This window comes from Sphaerodactylus townsendi, linkage group LG04 (genome assembly GCF_021028975.2).
Source record: "Sphaerodactylus townsendi isolate TG3544 linkage group LG04, MPM_Stown_v2.3, whole genome shotgun sequence".
Taxonomy (NCBI): domain Eukaryota; kingdom Metazoa; phylum Chordata; class Lepidosauria; order Squamata; family Sphaerodactylidae; genus Sphaerodactylus; species Sphaerodactylus townsendi.
In genome coordinates this window covers 157,717,091-157,739,039 of record NC_059428.1, presented here as the reverse complement: position 1 = coordinate 157,739,039, position 21,949 = coordinate 157,717,091, and the positions used below count along the sequence as shown (strand labels likewise).

Here is a 21,949-nt window from a genome sequence, read left to right as displayed (position 1 = left end):
TGCTTTGAACGGGTTATATAGAGAAGATAGATCCTGGCGCTACCCCTTCATTACGCAAGAAGAGGAGCTTGTGACCTTACAGCTATTTGGTGTGTTATTGTTTCCACTGGTCAGGGCACACAAAGAGCACACACATACAAAGGAATGCCAGAGAAGCAAAGACTGCGGCATTCACCTACAGCTTTCGGAGGGTAGCCATGTTGGTCCACACCAGAACAGCTAAAAAGCCCAATAGCATGTCAGAGGCCATCAAGATTTACAGTTTAGTTCAGTTTGCTATATTTATGCTCGCCCTTTCCTGGCACTCTGGGCTCGGGAAGGCTTGCTCACGTGGTTTAAAACACACACAGCTGAAAACATCAAACACAAGCACAAGCACAATTACAAAGGTAAACTTAGCCATGAAAACCTAATAATAAATACTGAGGGTGACAATCTGCAATCTATTTACATGCTGTCCCATCACATATATCCATTTTTGGGATGGGGGAGGAGGAGGGACAAAGTCTGGGAAGCCAGTAAGATGGAAAGAGAGGACTTAAGGGTCACCAGAACTAAAAGTCCAGCGGAACATCTCCATCTTGCGGGGCCTACAAAACTGCTTAAGATCCTGCAGATAGTCCCACAGGCCAATAAAATGTCCGTGGGGCTGGGGACCACCAAGAGGTTGCTACTGGAGGATCAAAGCACCCTTCGTGGGCAATATGGCTGCAAGGGCCTTAGAACACTGAAGACCTTGTAGGGAACCTTTCAAGAATCAAGAGTTGAAGGGACAAAGAGTGCTTTGAATGCCAAAAGCTCCTACCCCAAAAAACTTTGTTGGCTTGTCAGGTGCGACCATGAATCAAGCTCTGGTTTATGCATCGTCATAAACCTTTGGAAGCCTTTGGAAGCCTTTGAAAGTCAGCTATACATTCCTAGGTGGGAAATATCTCCAAATCAGGTTTCCATGCTAGGGAACACCTCAAGCCTTCTTAGATGGAACGCACAGGAATGCGCCACAGTCCGAACCTACTGCCTCTCCAGGAAAACGAAGAAGATCAGGGACGCTTAATCTGCCTAACTGAGAACCAAAAGTTTAAAAAAAAGCTGTTTTACGGCAAAAAATCCCAAGGCTTTAGCGAGGTTCAGAAAATGTGCTTCCTTCTTATAGAAATGTGTAGGCAGCATTATCAGGCATGAGTTCGCAAAAGTCGCAGGGAATCTTGGCACTAAGAGAAGGCAAACAGTCGCTCCATTGTCTGGGGTATCAAAGCATCTTAGTCTTGAACCGTCTTTACCTCCGTGCGCAAACTTCTGCTTCCAGAAGGCACAGTGTTGAGTTGTGACGGACGCGAGGGCACTCTGCGTGAAAGACTGATAAACCCCGTGCCAACCATAACATCCTTCTGTTTGAGCCCACAGGACGAAACCCAATCCACGGAGGATAGCCTCAGGAGAGAGCAACCATGGAAGGTGAGGCCTAGCCTTCATGCACGTTCTCTGTCTAACCTAAATAGGAAGAGCGTCAACAAATCCAAGAGAAAACACAAAGGGAAGGAGGGGAAGAGGGTGGGTTGAAGAGGGTGGGTTTAAAAACCATCAAAGCATTCAACGTGGCCCACGACTAAATCTCAAACCCTGCTGGTCTAGTTGTGTTATCTGCCAATGTAGTTCTCTTCCTAACTTTCTTTGACACAAGAAAATCCATTTTTCCCATCTTCATCACACAGGCCCACGCAAGACGGATTAACAATATTTTAAACCCCCGTGCCCAGAACACAACAAGGTGGTCGCTATCACCACACCGGTGCCGTCTTACAACATTTGGTATTATTACAACAGCGCTGCAAAAAGTCCTCTGGCGCAGGAAACAGAATTAATGGATAAAGATACTGGATTTATAAATATATACCTTTATTTTATTCGGAATATTAAATAAGGTGTTTTTTTTAAATTACAAGCAATCTGGAATCACAATATGCATGATCAATGTACAGTAGAAATAATTACAATTTTTTTCAATGTACACAATTTTAAAAACATTTCAACCTGAAATTTTCCTTAACTGTGATATTGCCATTAACCTCACACCTGTATTTAAATCCCAATAGGAAAACCTCTCCCTTGTGGTTGTTACATAAATTTCCTCATTTACAAATAAAGGGTAAAACCTTGTATATACACATACGACAATACCATTTACCATTAGGTTACACCTTACCACTGTGCAAGATCAGACAGTTTTAATAAACGGAAGTAGATATCTTAAACTCATTCAAGTTTCATTCAGAAAATTAAAAAAAAAACAGGCTGGTGGCGTTGAGCACTTAGCATATTTATATGCTCCGTCTTAAATTCTCTATAATTTCCGTTTTAGCAAAGATTTGATTTCTTGTCCCCAAAAAAAGATTTTATGCAACTCAAAGCTGAAGTTAATTTATTTTGTACACTCCATTCTTATTTTTAAGGCTATTTCTTATAAGGCTATTATGTTCCCGACCCTACGTTCCAACCCAAATAGCCATTTCTCCACTGACATTTAATACGAGCGCTTAATCGTTTTCCCTCCAGACACCTTCTAATAATTGCTCTTCCATCTCTCTTCTTCTTTAAAAAAGGAAAATCAAAACAAAACTGCATCTATGAATCACAATCTAACATACTGGTTTCTTCTTCCTTTTTTAAAATCCGTGAGCGCCTTTCCAAGGAATAAAAGGGAATCATTTCTTGGGCTTGTAGCAGCTTTCAGCTCCTCGCTGAAATTATTATATAAAAAAGGCTTGGGAAACATTTCAGCAATTCATAAAATCTTCGTTGTTTCTCACACGGCTTCTCATTGTAAAATTTCAGAGCCGTGCTTTCGCCCAGCTCTCTTTTCAAAAGCTGCAAACTTTTGACCTCCTGCCTGAACCTGAGGATGTCTCAGCTTCCAACTTCCAGAAGGGGCAAGTGAAAGCATCCTCCCACGAAATGCACAACCTTTCTATTCTGCCTACTCTTAAGATCCCACCTCCTCCTATTGAGGAGCGAAGGACTGCTGTTCCTGGCTCCAGGGCTCAAAACCAGGCAATGGGATCTAACTCACTCTACCTTTCCCCAGATAACACCCTTCCCTCCCGCATTCCCTACATGCAACAGCTGCACCCCGGAAGACAACCTGTTATTATGTTAAGAAATGTTGTTATTGTTGATGCTACATTTGTTGTTACATGATATTTGCTGTTACTCTTTGCCGCTAAGATGCTATTGATGTTTCCGTTACTATTTTATGAAATGTTGCTATTGTTGATATGTTTTGATTGATGATGTTTTGATAGCTGACTGCTGAGCCCTTTGGGGGAGGGTGGGGTATAAATCGAATGAATGAATGAATGAATGAATGAATGAATGAATGAATGAATGAATGAATGAATCTATGCTATGGTAGCACTCCTGGGCTTTCAGCATGGTCACTGACAGACATTTAGCAGGCAACTCTTTCCTGACCAACTGATGCTCACAGGAGGAACGGTTTCACCAGGCAAACTTCTGCCTGTGGTGCAGCTGTTCAAAAAGAGAGAGAGAGTGTGAGTGAGAGAAAGAGAGTGGGAGAGAGAAGGTTAGTAATGGTGAGGATAAGATTCCACCATGCTGAGTCTGGGATCTGTACACCTGCAGCTGTGGCCTTTGTTAAAATCACAACTCATACGCACACAGAGAGACAGCCTCTTTGGAAACCCTCTTCTTCCTTTTTCACAGGTGCGCACACACAAGGAGTGCAGCGCACGCCAACTGCACAGACACGGTCCAAATGGACAACCCCATCGGTGCGTGGACTGCATGACAAGACGCATCTCCACAATTCAGAACCAAAACCTTGCCTTCGCATTACCATGACAGAACTGGATTTGTGAATTAAAGAGCTAGCAAAAACGAAAGGTCTGGGCTATACACCGTTCAAGGGGTCGTCTTTCCCTACCTGCCAACAGGGGAGAAGCTGTCATCCGTACTGCTGTGGAATCCTGCCTCACCAAAATGGCACAATCTAGCGTACTGGGCTTGCCGAACGCTCCTTGCGAGCCCACGCCTTCAAAGGACAATCTCGACATTCAACTCGCACTTTGGGATCCATCACAACACGGGGAGACTTTAAAAAGAAACAAACTCACGGTTGCGTAAGTCACCCAAATGTTTTTTGCAAGAGGTATTGTGTGGGTGCCCACTCCAATGGCAGTTCGTAACATCTTCCCAACAGCCTTCTTCAAAGTCACGCATTGCAGCAGATGTTTGATAACATTTGAAGCGGGGGCACCTTGATATGATTTTGGGCCTGGTATAAAGAAACTGAAATTCCCTTCTGTGGCATGAGATATTCGCCATTGGTTGCTGTTTTCTTTTTAATTTGGGGGGGGGGGGGAGGGGATGTCAAAGTGTTTGAAGTAGACATCTGAAAGTTCCCAATGGTTAACTCAACTCACCTGATGCCATTAAAAAAACCCTGCATCTAAAATCATGACCGCCGAAGTTTAGGACCTGCCGGGCAACTCCACATAGTGGTGCAATTTCTTTGTTCTCCGTTCTGCATTCTGCTTTTAATATTTATCACGTTGCAAACAAGCTGGGAAAGAGGGACAGAGTGGCCTTCCACGTCAGGCCTCGAAGCCGCTGAAAAGAGATTCTGAGGAGCTCGAAGCAAAAAGAGAATTTGCTGCATGGGAAGGTTTGTCCAAAACCAAGCACGGCAGGAGAGGATAAATCAAGTGCGTCATGTCCATGTATATCGACAAGCAAGACCACGCCGCTCCGGAAGACACCATTTTCGCAGGGTTTGAGTTCCTTGTAGTGTAAAAGCCCTAACTTTGGCAATCGGTATGCATTTGATTTCGGTCTCCGCAGGGGAAAGCGATAGAAAGGGGGGGGGGGATGCACAATGCAGTTTCAAACTTTCCAGACCTATCGATGGACATGCCGTTTGCAGAAGCTCAGTTCGATCAGAGCAAAAGGCTGTGTCAACCAAAGTCACCTGGATTGCTTTAAACGAGCAAGCAAACGAAAAAACAGCCACAGTTTTTACAATCTGTCACCTGTCGACGCTGAGGACACACAGCCTGTTTTGCAGCTCAAATGCTTTGCTTCGAAACATATTACTGAGAGGTGCGCATGCATAAAAGCACGCCTGTGCTGTGCAAGCCCTTTTCTATTCCACACACAAAAAAAGCTGTGTGGTGCTTTGGAAAGGCCTTTAAAAAAAAAAAGAAGTATGAAAGAAGACCCAGACTGACCAAAGGTGGCACCACCCACTAGCTCTTAAAAGATGCCTCTCACATCCTTCAGGTAACTAATTCCAAGAACGTTCTTCCGAGCAACAGCCAGCAGGAAGTATCTTTGGCCTGAGAAACCCTGGCCAACAATGCTGTGAGCTGAATTGGTCTGGGGGAGAGAGACAGGCAGACCCGCTGTTGAGTTTCTGGATCTTCTGAAGTCTGGTGTTCATAATGGAAGGCCAGCTGCAAAGTTAACTCGGCCCTTCCTTCCTTCCACTAAGATGGCCGAATATAAATGCTGATAGGTCCCAGAAGATGGGAGGAGAAGCTAGGGGCTAGCAGGCTCAGGAGCAGTAAAGCCAACGTGCTTAAAAGGACGCCAGAGCCTCAGGCTTTTCTTGACAAACCACCACAACATTTTCTTCTGCCAAATACAACCGTGGCCAACAAGCCAATCACTAAATGGCAAAATAGGACTTTATCTTCTTAAAAAAAATGGGGTCGGGAGGGACAGCGACCTGCCCTCAAAGAAAACAGTCTAATCCCCTAACAAGTCCAGAAATTGTGTATCTATGTTTTAAAAAGGAAGACTCGAGGTCCGAACCCTTTGAGAAGCGCGCTGCCTGGAAAAGGAACTGAACAAGGGCAAAGAGTGAGAGAGAGAGAGTTCAACGGGCCAAATCAACCCAGAAGCAAAGGAATGGCTTCATACAACACAGAAGGACTTGCAAGAGACTGCCAGCAGGGTATCTGTAGATAAGTTAAGGGTGGATTCTCGGAAATATGGCTTGCTATACAACGACGTTCAGTCACACGTTTTGAGTGACAGTGGCCACCCGCGGCTGAGCTATGTACAGTTTTACACGTTCATACAGATAATATAGGGATATAAAAGGGTATGATACAATCCTGTATATAAACCAGAACATAAACCATATTACAGAACTCATTACAATTTTTTTTCTTCTATGTAGAATACTTCAAGTAGTGGGAGTGCATGAGTGGCAGGGGGAGTCAGCACAGAGTAACGTTTCGTTTTTTAAGGAAATGCAAAAAATGCAGCAGTTTCAAAAACAATACGTGACAAGAGAACCATACAACTCTGAACGTTCAGGTCCCGATCCGCCTTCAGCGTCTGCCCGAAGTTCAATCGCCGAGCGGCTGGCAGACCTGCTTCGTTCTCGAGTGCCATGTTTTTAAAGTCGGCTGTCAAGGTTGCTGCCCGTCCCCGAGAGGTCCTTGCAAGCATGTCCGTAGGCGCTGGGTCTCCTAGTCTCTCTCGCCATCTTCGCTACTTCCTGTGGAAAAGGAACAAAACCGTCAGACAGGAAAAAGCGCTTGGACGTTTTATCTCCTAAAAGAGACCCTAAAGACTCAAGATTTTTCTTTGGGCCTACTTCCCGGGAAAGTTTTCTATGCAAGAACCATAGAATTGACCCAAGTGTCTTGAGACAACTGGGTTGCTTGTGGGGGGGAGGAGGAGGAGGAGAAGAGGAAGTTTGGATTTATACCCCTCCCCCTTTCTCTCCTTTCCCTTCCCCTCCCAACAACTAACACCCTGTGAGGTGGGTGGGGCTTAGAGAGCGCCAAAGAACTGTGACTAGCCTAAGGCCACCCCGCTGGCATGTGTTGGAGTGCACAAGCTAACCTGGTTCACCAGATAAGCCTCCACAGCTCAAGTGGAAGAGCAGGGAATCAAACCTGGTTCTACAGATTAGAGTGCACCTGCTGTTAACCACTACAGCACGCTGGGTGGTGGGGAGGGATGAAACGCCCATTTGCTCTCAACGACTACATTCAGACATCACAGTAAACCATGGTGTGACCAAAGCCCAGTCAGTGTCAGCTACCACGTCTGAGAGTGGTTGGTCTCCACAAGACTGGGTCAAATCAGAATCTTGAAGTACGGCTTGTAGCAACAGGTATTTGCTGCAATGTGTGAATAAGCAAACCCTGCTTTGTAGAGCTGTCACCTAGTCACAGAAACAGTGGTGTGGAGAAGAGTTTCTCCCTACTGAATGCAAACCAGGGTTTCTCACTTCCAGTGCAATCCTGAACACAGTTCTGCCCCATCAAGTCAAATGGTCTGCTAGATTAACCAGAACTTGCTGGAAAGCTGTGGTTTATTTAGCAAACTATCTCATGATGCCTGCATGCACCCATGATGGATTGTGCTACAATAAGTTCCCAAAGGGCACTTGGACTTGTGTGTTTTTTCCTCCCTCAAAAGAGATTCTGATGTTTGAAGCACAATAACGATCCTCTCCTCCTATAAGGAACCCACCCCACCCCCCTCCAAAGAACACACCTGGAAATCTCCCAGGCACAACTGTCCAAATCGCACACTTCAATGTCACTGTTCGGGACACGAAGAAAGCCAGGCCTTATCTAAAACGCTGGCCTTTCTTAATAAAAACCTAGCAGAGAATATTATCTAATCAGCACTTCTAGCAGAAGTGCAAACAATGTTGCTCGGCCAAATCCAAAAATGAACGCCTGTAACCAACACACCAAGGACCATGGCTGCCAAAGGCCCTCAAAACAGATCCATCTAGTTCTAACTCTATCATTTAAAAAACAAACACAAAGCAGAGCTGCTGATGAACTTGCTTACTTGGTGTGCTTTGCGTTCTGCAGTGTTTGGGAATTCTTTCTGATAAATGGGGGCAGCTCAGAAGATTACAGAATAACAAGTTCTGTGTGACAAAAACAGACTCTTGATCCATTTAGACTCAATACTGAGGAGGCACCTCAGACTGCCGGCAGCTCTTTGGTGGTTCTGGCAGGGAGACACCGGTAAGCAAAGGCCTGTATGATTCCCACTCTGCAGCTAAGCATAAGTCATGTCACCACTGAAACATTTCGCAAACACCACCCTTAGCAAGCTGTACTCAGGGTAATAACTCTCCCTTTATCTGTACATAATCTCAACCTTTTCTAGCAGTCTTGATGCAAGGGACAAACATCTGTTCAAAGGACAAAAATACTTGCCTCCTTGTTCGATATCAGAATCTGTAAGGTGAGTGAGAGAAAAGCTAGCAATGTTTGCCGGCGAGATGGAGAACCTGGAGTAAGGTAATGAACGTGACCAGTCTTGTTCAAGGCTCCGAGGCGGCGGAGGTGGCGGGGAAAAGTACTTGGATGTCTGAAGGGAAGGCCTGGGATTAATGACGGTGTTCGCGGGCTTGGAGATGAAAGGGGGGTCCGGAGAAGAGAAGTCATCGTCCCATTCAAAGCCTCCGCCTAAAACACAGACAAGAAAACTGAGCGAGAGGAAAAAACGGAGGAAGGTGTTGGATTTATATCCCCTCTTTCTCTCCTGTAAGGAGACTCAAAGAGGCTTACAATCTCCTTGCCCTTCCCCCCTCACAACAAACACCCTGTGAGGTGGGTGGGGCTGAGAGAGCTCCGAAGAACTGTGACTAGCCCAAGGTCACCCAGCTGGCATGTGTTGGCGTGCACAATCTAATCTAGTTCGCCAGATAAGTCTCCACAGCTCAAGTGGCAGAGCAGGGAATCAAACCTGGTTCTACAGATTAGAGTGCACCTGCTCTTAACCACTACACCACACTGGCTGCAACCTTCAAGGAACAGGCTCCCAATGATTTTCAGCAGGGGCAACCGTCTCTGCTTTCTGGGCGTTACTACAGGAAAAAACAGCAGGTGCTGCTACAATCTTTCCCCCCAGAAGATCTAAGTAGAATTTTAACTTCACCTGCCACATGCTAGACTGTCTTTGTTTTAGAATGCTCCGCTTGGGTCCCACTAGGGCTCCATTGCTCCTGCAGCCACATCCCCTCGCTTAAGTGTCAAGCTGCTTTTAGCTTAAAAGCTCAATGTTTATACTGAACAGGAAGTTTTATTTCCTGCAAAACCTGAAGGAGTGTGGAAGACGCTGTGGGCGCTCTACCTGTTCTTTGCGGCTGCGCTGTGAACACACACAGGAAGCCCCCCTCCATGAGCCCCACTCTGCTAAACCCAGCAACATCAACAAAGCAAGCAAACAGTTCTGCAGACATTTTACCTTCTTCATCAGTTGAGCTTTCTGAGTTAGTAAATTTATTCAAGTAGCCAAGACCCGAAGCTGGAGCCGAAGCGTCGCTGGAACCTGAATGGTTGGATTCGGCAGCCCGGTTCCCAAGCTCTTTGGTCGGTGTTTCCTGGAGAACCCAGAAGGAAGATCGATCAGTCACATCTGTTATTGTAGACATGGGATGGCCCTTGCAGCTGATGCTTCGGGGGATCCGAACACAGATCTCGTATCGCTCAGCCCTTCTCATAACATCAGGTGCAACCTCTGTGCTTGGGGGAGGCTCTGTCACTGACTCAATGAAACACACCAGCTGACAACATCTCACCTGTGTATTTTAGGCACCTTCCCCTTACACCAGAAGCACAGCGAGGTCACAGCAATGCCCCCGCATCTTCTACCATTTGCGTCAATCCCTGTAACTATCCTGCTGTTTGTCACTCTGACACCTCTGTGTTGCTGCCTCGTGCATCAAAACTACCAGGTCTTAGTCATCAACAAAAGAAGAAGAAGTCTGGATTTATATCCCATCTTTCTCTACTATAAGGAGACTCAAGGTGGCTTCCAAGCTCCTTTTCTTTCCTCTCCACACAAAAGACATCCTTGTGAGGCGGGTGGGGCTGAGAGAGTTTGCAAGAACTGTGACTAGCCCAAGGTCACCCAGTAGGAATGTAGAAGTGTGGAAACATATCTGGTTCACCTTGGTCACATCTTCCTCCTTATTCTTTGGGTTGCTGTTTCTGATGCAGTCTTTCAAGTTATAGAAGCTGAAGTCAGGGGATTAAATACAAACAAACAGTTGATTCATATTATGCACCCACGCCTGCCTTTTGCTTGATCCACAAAAGAATGGGATAGTTGGCCTTTTTTGTGGAGGGGTGTGAAGTGCGGTCAAGGTGCATGGTGACCCCCATGGGATGTTCAGAGGTGGTTCACCATTTTCTGTCTTTGCAGAGCAACCCCGGACTCCCACGGTTTTCCAACCCCAGACTTCCCATCCAAGTACTAGCCAGGACTGGCCCCCGTTCAGTTTCCAAGATCTGATGCTATTGGGCTAGCCTAAACCATCCATGTCGGGGCTCGGCCTTTTCTACCACTAGGGGAACCTGTCTCTATGATCCCCTTTTCTTCATCACGTGCTTTATCTTTCCTCTTCTTTATTGAAATACAAGCTTGACAAGTAAACCAACTGGTACATACAAATGTAAACCAAATGTAAACAACAGAGAGAGAGAGAGAGAGAGAGAGAGAGAGAGACGGGAGGGAGGGAGGGAGAGGGAGAGAGAGAATGACAAAACAAGAGCAAAGTATTCTTCCAGAATCTCACAACATTTGATCATCTGTTTACAGTAGTAACTGAATATGACCATTTCAAGAACAATCCAGGTTTTGGAAAGCAGAGTATTTAAACTGGGATTCTCTTCCTAAAATTCACCGGTCTGATGCTCACTAAATGTATACAAATAAAATAAAACCAGTGATGCCGCTATCCCAGCATGCAAGGATGAAGGCATAATGGTTTAAATATTCTTAAGGGGAGGGCATTTCCACGGATGTCAGAAATGCCTGCACACTTTTAGGACCCAACCTTTAGTAATCAACAGAATTAATAAAGGTAGTCCTGGAATAGCAGAGGCTAATATTTCAAATAATATTCCAGATATTCTTCACCGTTCTTCAGTCCCTCCACCGTTAATTTCCAAGCCTTTTCAAGAAAAATTCTAAATTTGCTGTGCTGGACTCTTTTCCCATGCGGTACAAAAGGCACCTTTTGGCTATCTCATTACAGAAGTAAGAACAGGACATACAACCTTGGAGCTCGTCAAATAGGTCAATTATATTCAGAGTTTATGTACATGTGCCGCTCTAACAGAAAGACTCACACGCACGCCCCAGTGTGTTTCGCAATTTAAACCTGGAAATTACAGTTGTGAGCCCCTTGTGGTTGTGTGTTCAGCTTAGGAGGTTAAGAGCTTGTGTATCTAATCTGGAGGAACCAGGTTTGATTCCCAGCTCTGCCGCCTGAGCTGTGGAGGCTTATCTGGGGATTTCAGATCAGCCTGTACACTCCCACACATGCCAGCTGGGTGACCTTGGGCTAGTCACAGCTTCTCGGAGTTCTCAGCCCCACCCACCTCACAGGGTGTTTGTTGTGAGGGGGGAAGGGCAAGGAGATTGTAAGCCCCTTTGAGTCTCCTACAGGAGAGAAAGGGGGGATATAAATCCAAACTCTTCTTCTTCTTCCTGCCTTGGTACTATCATGTTTTTCTGCCAACCTGATCATGCAGACCTGTCCCTCTGGAACCTAAACCAATTCTTATAGACTTAGCAACCATTTTTTCATTCCTTCTTCCCCTTGACTAGCCACAGGTGGAACCCAAGTTTGTCCCAAACCCGAACCTCCAAGAGTCAAAGCCGGAAAGAAACCCGAAGATACCTGATCGAAGAGATAGACGGTGACGTCGTCAAAGAACTTGACTGCTTTCCTTTCGCTTTTGGGGGAGTTCTCGGGAGGAGTGTTTTGACCCAAAAGTCTCGGGCCTTTCAGCAGGCTCTTCAGATGTTTCCCGTCATCCCTGTCGGTAAGGATCACCGGTACCGGGTGCACAATTTCCTCATCACTGTCAGAGCTAAGGCCCTGCAGGTGGAAAGTCCTCATGTCATCCTCCGAATCGTCGCTGTTTTCGTCCTCTTCATCGGCATCGTCGCCATCGAACGACCGATCGAGCATCCCACACACATCGAGCTTACCCAGGTATTTTCCTTCCACATCTGGCTCTTTGAGTTTGTGACCCTCTGGATGGCATAGCAGAGGCTTTTCGAAGGCTTCAGCCGGGCCCAAAATGTCAGGGGAAATCTTCAGATCTTGAGCAGGGTCAAAATCTGCCGTGTTTGTTCCAGCACAAGAAACGTCTCTGGGGGAATCCTCAACTTTCTCTTCGTTCCTAGGATCTAGACTCAACACAGCACTAAGTGAAGCTGTATCACCATCTTCAGGGGGACACACTGCCACCTGGAATTCTAGCTTCTCATCTAACTCCTGCTGCAAATGTGAGTTATTCGCGAACTGGTCAACGGTGACTTGACCATAGTCTGGGTGATTCTCTACACTGGTGCTCGTTTTCACGTCTAAGAATTCATTGCAAGCACCATCCACCATTAGTGCTTTCAGTTCCTTGGATGTGTTTGCAGCCTCTTCAGACTTCTTGTCTAGCTCGGAATCATTGTCGGAAAAATAAGCAGAGTCCCTGTACGAATTCTGAAGCTTACCTGAAGAAGCCGCAGCGGCTTCTTCAAAGCAATCCATAATATTTGCTGTGTCCACCCCGGCGTCCAAAGACACAACAATCACCGGCCTCATGTTTGATAGACTGCTGTCACCAGCAACAGACAGATCCGTGTCTTCGTTGGAGTCGGCGTCAATGAGGTGCGAAGTCCATTCGGGAGACTCCAGATTTTCTGTTTCATAGCCGCTGTCGGCAGGTTTATCGGGCGGCAAAATTTTCTGGGGACTTTGACTCACTAAAGACTCTAAGACTTCGTTAACATCTACCGAATCTAAGGAATCTGGTGTATCCAAAGACTGACCCATGCTTTGCGTGGTGGTTGACACACTGTCTTCTAGCAGACTATCTTTGCTCGACCGGTCTGAGGGGAGGATGGACGTGAGAGTAACCTCTGTATTATGCTTCTGAACTGAACCTGAATTTTCATGGTCCAAATGGCAACTATCACCATGTTCTAATTCAGCTTCCTTATTCTCTAAGTCATGGATTAGCTCCCCCCAGGACCTACCGTTGCAATCAAGTTTTTGAGTTATTGTCTGCCTCTCTTGCCCTTGAGCATTGAATGCAGCGCTTTGATTGGGGCTAGGCCCATCTGGTTGGTTTTTGGCATTCATGGCCAGCGTTTCGACAGAGATGGCTTCAGAAACTCGATCCATTCTGAGGCAGGCGCCATCGATACCACTGACAGAGTTATCATTAGCTCCTACATCAGAGTTGTCCAGCCCAGCTTTTAGTAAGGGAGTCACCTGTTCCTTATCCATCACAGGTGAGCTGCAAGGCACCTCCACAAGGGATGGAAGCACAACACCCATGCTTTTATCAGTGGCTCTTTGTATCAAGTGTTCATCTTTACTGCTAGGAATATTTCCAGCCATTTTAAGCTCGACCTCCAGAGAGTTCTGATTTGGTCCCTGCAGCAAATTAGTGTTGTCCTTGTTGGCTGTCTTATTCAACACCCCCTTTAGTAAGTTCTTCTCTTGAAGAAAAAGGAAGTTGTCGCAAAGCTCTTCTGAAGTGAGCGAACCACAGGCAGGCCTCTGCGGGGCATTTTCATGCGAGCTGAGGATTTCGTATTCCAAAGCATGCACAGGGCTTCCCTTCTTGCGCCAATCAGCTACCGCCGATTCTTCCAGATCCGAACACGAAACTGCTTCGAGCTCCACATGAATATCACTGAGATCAGTTAAGTCAAAACAGTTCCTTTCGTTGATCAACCGTTCTGCTCTGGAGATATCATCCAATATATCTTGGAGAGGGCTGCCCTGCTTGTCAGCCTTCACCTCTCCTTCCCTGGAACTGGCATCGTAACAGGAAAAGTCCCCATCTGTAGCAGACTCCGAAGCATCAAAATCCCCAAGAACCACAACGTGAGAATTCTTGTCTTTTGGGACTCCAAGGCTGTCCACTTCAGTCGTCGCCATGACGTTCTGGTTCTCGAAACCCACGCCGCTGTTCCCTCTCTTCTCCTCCAGCTGGATGTAATAATCGCTGCCAACAGAGGGTTTGTGGGCGTTGAACACAGGGAGTTCCCCCGGCACTCGAAATGAAGTCTCCTGACCGCTTTGGTCCCCTCGCTCCAAAACACCGTTCTCAAAAACTTCCACAGGGAAGAAGATGTTTGTGTACGCCATCCCTTCGTCGGGGGTCAGTTGGCCGCATTCGAAGTGGTCTTGCCTGGCAGCTTCCCAGATGTATTCGAAGCTGAGCCCTCGGCTGGTCTCGGTGACCGTGAGGACTTCTTCCATCTCGCGCCCGAGCCTGCCGCCTGTGAAGGGATCCAGGATTGGGAAGGCGGAGTTCACCGACGACTCTCTGTGGGACGTGTTGGGCTTGAGGACGTTCCATTGCTCGAGGTCGATGACCGAATCCCTTTGGCTTTGCATTCGGAGATACACCAGAAGCTTGTGGACCTCCTCGGCGGTTGCTCTCTTGTCCGCGGGAAGCCAGCAGAACTGCAGGACTTCATACCTACAAGGGGTGACAAAGACACCCTTTTCAATCCCGCTTAGGCAACAATAATTCAACCTTCGTCACAAGCCAACCAACCAACTAAGCCTTTATTGGCATATAAGACGATACAGGTAGGTTACAAAAAAACAAATTTAAAACAAACCCCAGATAAAATAATAACAGAGAATCTCTTAATAACAGAGTGACACAACATAATTAAAAAGAACAGAGCCATCCTTTACGGTATATAATTTCTAGTAAAAACTTGGCCATCAGTTCACAAACTACAGGATCAGAATTATTTAGCAAGGATAAGATATTTTGAGCATCTGATATCCTGTCACAGTGTAAGAGAAGGGCATTTGCATATTTTCCCTGAATTCCCTCATATTTAGCGCAATGAAAGAGGGAGTGGACTAAAGTTTCCAGTTGATTTCAGTTACAAGAGCAGAATCTCTTCGCTCCCTCTATTTTTTAAAAAATCTATTTGTGATCAGTCGTCAGTTTCCTACCAAGTGGGCGTCTGAAGTCAGCATGTTTCCTTGACTTGGTTGGATTTCTGCAAACTTTTAGTCATAATTCATTTTTAACACTGCACTGGTGTGACTGTGGCTCGTTTGAACACAGCCACAAACTCGCTGGATGGTCTCAGGCAAGAGACTCCACCCCAACACTTCCGCCTACCATTGACCAACAAACATTATCCTCCCGTATTTTGAAGTCTACTGTGAATGTGAAGACTGTGAGATGTTAAGAAAAATAATCCTATCAGCTGAGAGCCAGCGTGGTGTAGTGGTTAAGAGCAGGTGGATTCTAATCTGGAGAACTGGGTTTGATTCTCCACTCCTCCACCTGAGTGGCAGATGTGTTTCCGCACTCCTACGTTCCTGCTGGGTGACCTTGGGCTAGTCACAGTTCTCTCCGGACTCTCTTAGCCCCACCTGTCTCACAAGGTGTCTGTTGTGGGGAGAGGAAGGGAAAGGAGCTTGTAGGCCACCTTGAATCTCCTTACAGGAGAGAAAGGTGGGGCATAAATCAAAACTCTTCTTCTTCTGTACACAAAAGTTTCCCCAAAAGCTAACGGAAAATCCCATTTTGTTGACTGCACTCACTATGTATAATCTGCCTTGAGTCCCTGTAAGAAAGGCAGACTATGATAAATAATGTAAGTAAATAAGTAAATAAAAGTCTCACCATCTATCGGAATAGGGCTGTTCAAGATCTGGTTCTGGGAGCTTCGTCCGTTTCTCTTTTATGACTTGCAGCAAAACTTCCTCGTTGGATAAAGGTGAGTAAGGTTTTGCGCCGCCGCTGAACAGTTCCCACAGTGTGACGCCCAGAGACCTGGAAAAGAGAAACCTTGAACAAGAAGGCCGACTGGAACGGGAACAGCCAGATATGGAGCCAGTTACTGCAAGAATTCTGGAACACATACTTCCCACCCGACAAGGTTGTTGTGAGGATAAAATGGTGGAGAGGAGACAAATGTAAGCAATGTTGGGTCCCCACTGGAGACAACGGCGGGATATAAATTAGGCAAACAAATAATCTTCTTTTTTTTGGCAAGTAAAAGCTTTATAGACTATTACGGATCATCTTCATACCAGATGTTGCTGTACTTGGTTTGTTCGGCGGTTAACAGCCTGTCTTGGAAACTGGTCACCAGCTCTGGCGCAGCCCACCGAAGAGACACGAGCTTCTTTTCATCTGTTTCGACATAATCCTCCTGACACGCCAAACCAAAAAAAGAGGGGGGGGGGCCCCCAAAATAAGAGAATACCAAACATGAACGGGGCCACTTGGCACACTACCTGCATTGCTTAATAAACCCTGCTCAAAGGAGAGCCATAATGCTCGCCAGGTTTAATGTTATGCCTTCTGCCTTGTTACATGGCAGATTTAATAAGCAAGAAAAGGCTAAAAGATTGTGCCCATGTAACGATGGCTCAGTTGAATCTCTGGCCCACCAATTACTTCACTGTCTCAGATTCAAGGAAATCAGATCCAAGTATGTGAATCTCACTCCTTTACATTTACCCGATCTCCCCGATTTATTTAGATTACACTACTTGTTGGACAACCCTGATCCTTCTCTCTGTATGATGGTGGCAGACTTTCTCCTGGAAATTACTAAATGCCAGTAGATTTCCTTCGTCCTAACATGTATATCCTGTATTGTATATGCTTTTTAATCTGTTTTTATTATTGTTGTACTGCTGTCTATGCCAATAAAGCAAGATCACAGCAAGGGCCAACTGCAGAGAATTCCACCAGAGAATTGGTGAGCGGGAGGGGTAAAAACACCCCCTCCCACAACTGCAAGTCTTCCCGTCTAACCTCAGCTCCTAACTCAAGATTACACAATTCTAAGTATTGAGATATGCAAATCTGGGAGCTAGAAGCTGTATCTACAAGAGACAGAAGAATGCATTGAAAGACAAAGAGACTCACTGGCAAATCCAGCATGATAAATAAATCTGGACATGTGCAATACCCCCCCCCCCAAAAAAAAAAAAAAAAACTGAGGCTATGACAGACACTAGAAAATCTAATCATGCATCACCTATACCCCGGCAAGGTCACACGGCATTCATTCACTGGCTAGATTCCAGCCGATCGAAACCGACACCACTAAACTCCGGTCTGGACCTCTAACCATCTTCAAATGCGCTGACTTACCTTATACCTACTGAATCCTATTCCGTAATCTCCAACTTTGACATTTAAATCAGATGTGAGGAAGCAATTCCGCAAGGCTAAGTCACTGGAGGGGGTGTGGGGGAGAGAGAAAAAAATCAAAAGCATTGCAGTGAGAACACAAGAAAGCTCAATAACAAAGCTCAGGTGACAGAGCAAGAAAAGGAAAATCCATACTGTCGCTAATCATGCTCATTCTGGCTTACTCAGCATCACAGTAGACTTGAAAGCAGCATGGCGCTTCAGCGTTTTTTTTGCCTGTCAAGTCACAGCTGGCTTACGGTGGCCCCCGGAAGTGGTTTGCCATTGCCTGCCTCTGCAGGACAACCCTGGCATTCCTTGGAGGTCACAGTCCATTCCAAACACTTGCCGGGGTCAACCCTGGTTAGCTCCTGAGATCTGATGAGATCAGGGTCAACTTGGACCATCCAGGTCAGTGCAGCCTGGACCCTCTCAAAGAGGAAATCTATGCATATTTTCTTAGCCAGTGTGGGGTAGTGGATGGTGGGAAGGTGTGAACCGGCCTGAAAACAGCTAAATTCAAACCCACTCTTGGCCACAAAATTAACTGGGGGGCAACCTCACAGCCTCCTAGCCTTATGTGCTTTACAGGAACTTATCAAGGCGATAAAAATGGGTAAAAGATCCCACCTGTTCCACCGGGAGCTCCTTAGAGGGCAAAGGCAAAACAAAGTAAATACTGCTTTTGGCTCTAGACCTTCCGCATATCCTTAGAACTGGTTGAACTGGCAGACTAACAGGTTGCCAGAGCAGATAATGGATTAGAGCTATAACTGGCGGTTCATTTTAGGTTCAGGAGGCAGGGGAACGGAACAACCCCCACCCACCCCCCCCACCCCGCAAAAAAAAATGCAGATTGAAGGGGCAATTCACATTCCAGACAGATGAGTTGCCACCAGAAGAGAGACTTTGATTTGCAACCAAAGCATATGAAGGCAGCTCCCCATTTGTTCATGCATCCCTTTCAAAGGTTATGGGTATAGCCCCAAGAATGGTACAATGAAACTTATAGTTTGCCTTTCTCATAAAAACGGATCAAGCAGCCCACCTTAGCCCCACAAACTGAACCAGCCTATGTTCTCTCATCTCAGTGATGTGAATTTAGGTGGAGGAACACACTTATCACAACTACACACTTGCTGGGACGATTCCCTCTGCAAAGAAATCTATCTAGACTTACAGGCTTTTCCCATTATGAGACTTGATGGCCTTTCAGATAAGTTTGGTCCACGCATACTTGGACCAACTCCAAGGGCCTTTTTAAGGGCTAGCAAAGCAGTATTATATATTGAAATCTAAATACAATAAATGACGCCTGAAATGGAGCGATTAAGAGCACAGTGGACAAAACCACCAAACCCAAAAGCGCAGCAGCTCAGCCGGCATTTAACACTGGAAGGAACACTATTTTCAGCAAAAATCATTAACAGGCACTGAGCTATCCTAGGTCAGTTGTCAAAATAACAGCGAATCCAGTAGACAGCCAAGGTGCAAATTTCAGCTGTTTGCACAGGTAAACAGAACTATTCTGTAACAAAATAGTTAGGTAAGTTGCATTGGTAAAGGGATAAGGACTGAGGCCTACACCCCTGACTTGCTACTTAACACTGTGACGTATGCTGCAAACTAGGTAGTTTCTATACCACTTAACGTATCATGTTTAAAAGCTCGTATTCTGTTTCCAGCTCTGAGATTTCTGTTTGTTTGCTGATTGCTGCAATGCAAATCTACTGCATTGCTCACCAGTTGCCCGATCCTGTTGACTGTGCTTGATTTACATTACATCATCTGCCTTGAGTGTTAGGGAGAAAGGCAGACTATAAATAAGCAGGATATTGATAAGCTGGAACGGGTCCAGAAGAGGGCAACCCAAAATGGTCAAAGGTCTGGAATCCATGCCCTACAAAGAGAGGCTCAGGGAGCTGGGGACGGTTAGTTTGGTGAAGAGAAGGTTAAGAAGTGAAATAACAGACATGTTGAGATATTGGAAGGGATGTCTTGTTGGTGAGGGAGCAAGCTTGTTTTCTGCGGCTCCAGAGACTAGGACCAGAAGTCATGGGTTCAAGGTGAAGGAAAAGAGATTCCACCTAAACATCAGGAAAAACTTCCTGACAGGGCTGCTCGACAGTGGAATGCACTACCTCGGAGTGTGGTGGAGTCTCCTTCTTTGGAGGTTTTAAAAGAGGGGCTGGATGGCCATCTGTCAGGAGTGCTTTGATGTGTGTTCCTGCATTGCAGGGGATTGGACTTGATGGCCCTTTTGGGGGTATCTTCCAACTCTGTGATTCTATGATTCTATGAAAATAAGTCATATCACCAACCCCAGGAGGTTTTGAATAACCTGGCAGAACTGGGGAGTGGAGGAGAGAGAGAAGCTGGGCTCCAGTATGTCCTGCAGCTCACTGCCTCTGGAATGTTGCTTTCTGAGCTTTTATCTGTGTTTGAAAGAACACAGGCAGTTCGACTGTAGCGTTACGTATATGTAGGGAAGTAATACCTGTGCACAAAATTTTGCTTGTGCATAGCGGACAGCCCGGCGGCGATCTCGCACGCCATCCTCTGCAGCAGGAGGATTTGGGAGTCTCCTTTAATGTTCTCTCGCTCGGTGCAAAGATACGCCTTGAGGTCACCCTGTAAAAACAAGTCACGGAACACTCATCAATGGCTTCTCACTCCAGTGGCACCCAACAGGTATTTAACGAAGCAGCAACCAGACACAGTTAAGTTCTCTTCAGTCAGCAAGGTTATTCGGAGTGGTTATAAATAAAGCTTGTGCTTAGAGGGCAGCGTCCTCAGATTTCAAGCCTCCATAAGGTTTCTTAAACAAGGCACCTGAGGTAGACATTATAGTCCTTTTAAGGTCACTTTACCACTTAACACGGGCACGCCGGTTCAAATGCAAATTTAAGTTAGTTAGGTATGCCCCCCAGTTACCTTTCAGAGAGAGAAAAGGACTGAAAGGTGCCAGACTGGAAATCAAGAGAACCGAAGGTGATCAAGCTAATACGAAGAACTGTAGCAGAAATGACACATGATTTTCCCCCCCCTTGGGCAGAAAATGAAGTACAGGTCTGATGGAATACAATCGTTTTGATCCCGGGCCCTCTACTTCCAGCTTCAGCGTTACCCACAATACTGTCCTGCCCTGTCAGCAAGGGCTCTGTTCAAGCAGATGTCACACCCAGATTTCAGCCACACAACTCTGCTGCATTAAGATCAAACAAATATATTATCTATAGCGGTCTCTGCAGCAAATTCCAGTGTACACATTTATTCTTGCGCCAAGAGCCCATGACCCTTTACAGGGCAGTCTGACTCTATGACACTGCAGAGCAACTGACCATTTCAAATTGCACACCTAGCTCAGAAACAGCGGCTCCTGGCAGGATTATTCTGCCCTTTCTGCTGGCTCTCTCCTGAAAAGCATCTTGTCTGAAGTGACATGAAAGTGTCCTTATGACGTGCAATGCCTCGCGTATCTATAAACCTGCCCTTCACGGCAGAAAAGTAACTCACGGAACGAGGAACTACCTCTGGGTGGCAGCAGATGACGAAGCAGAAGTTGACTTGCTGTTCAGCCAGAAACTGAACTATTTTTTTTTTAATTTGCTGGATAAAACTCCCCGGTTTGTGCAAACTAAAACCATCAGGGATAGCTCATACACACAATTAAGATTTTCTGTTTTGGATTTTTTTTTTTTAAGGAAAGTGTTTTTCTGGCTTCTACTCAAAACCTGTGCATGGCAGAACAGCTTGGGTAAAAAATAATTTGGGCAATCCGTACTTCAGAACAAAAACATGGGGGGTAAAAAGGAGTGTGTAATATGCTTGACTGGGTAATGATATAAATACTCCCCTCGCTACTATTTGCAATGACACTCTGCCAAGTGCCCAAAATTGTGCTGAGTGTACTGGGCTAGTACAGTTGAGAGGTGGGGGAAGACATATCTGTGCCACACAACATAATTTGAAGCTATTATCTGAAGCTCGTCTATCCGTGGCTCTGGAGCTACGTGCAGCTCTTCTGAGCATTGTTTCCCAGTGTGGCACCTGCCCTACATTTCGGAAAAGCAGGGGCCGCAGTTGACAGTGGGTTCCCACCTTGGAATAGCTGCTGTCAGCGGAAGTAAACAAGCTGCGAGCTTCCCAGGTTTTAAGCTTCTTTATGGGCTTCTGCTTTTGGGAGAGGAAGGGAAAGGAGCTTGTCAGCCACCTTGAGTCTCCTTACAGGAGAGAAAGGTGGGGTATAAATCCAAACTCTTATTCTTATTCTTCTTACACGTACAAGCGTGAACCTCTCCCTCTTTGAGAGTTGCCCATGGGGAGAATTTTGCTCCAAAAAAGGGGATGTGCAGTTTCTGTCAAAGCCACTCCAGCAGAATCAAGTCTTGTTTAGAAGAACATAAGAAAGAGCCTGCTGGATCAGACCAGTGTCCATCTAGTCCAGGACTCTGCTACTCACAGTGGCCCACCAGGTGCCTTTGGGAGCTCACAGGCAGGAGGTGAAAACAATGGCCTTAAGAACATAAGAAAGAGCCTGCTGGATCTGACCAGAGTCCATCTAGTCCAGCACTCTGCTACTCGCAGTGGCCCACCAGGTGCCTTTGGGAGCTCACAGGCAGGAGGTGAAAGCAATGGCCTTAAGAACATAAGAAAGAGCCTGCTGGATCAGACCAGAGTCCATCTAGTCCAGCGCTCTGCTACTTGCTGTGGCCCACCAGGTGCCTTTGGGAGCTCAC

The 21,949-nt window shown here is 46.1% G+C and overlaps 1 protein-coding gene across 1 annotated transcript in view; it reads right to left on the bottom strand.

The window, feature by feature from the left end:
• Positions 1-1,879: 1,879 nt before the first annotated feature.
• Positions 1,880-21,949, bottom strand: part of LMTK2 (lemur tyrosine kinase 2) — a 44,790-nt gene continuing 24,720 nt past the window's right edge. The window contains exons 7-14 of the mRNA XM_048493671.1: positions 19,708-19,841; positions 17,172-17,256; positions 16,097-16,218; positions 15,687-15,836; positions 11,693-14,510; positions 9,250-9,385; positions 8,217-8,468; positions 1,880-6,523 (exon numbers count right to left, since the gene is read on the bottom strand). Coding sequence (XP_048349628.1) covers positions 6,495-6,523; positions 8,217-8,468; positions 9,250-9,385; positions 11,693-14,510; positions 15,687-15,836; positions 16,097-16,218; positions 17,172-17,256; positions 19,708-19,841 — 3,726 coding nt within the window. The 3' untranslated portion in view covers positions 1,880-6,494. The remainder of the gene's footprint in view (positions 6,524-8,216; positions 8,469-9,249; positions 9,386-11,692; positions 14,511-15,686; positions 15,837-16,096; positions 16,219-17,171; positions 17,257-19,707; positions 19,842-21,949) is intronic.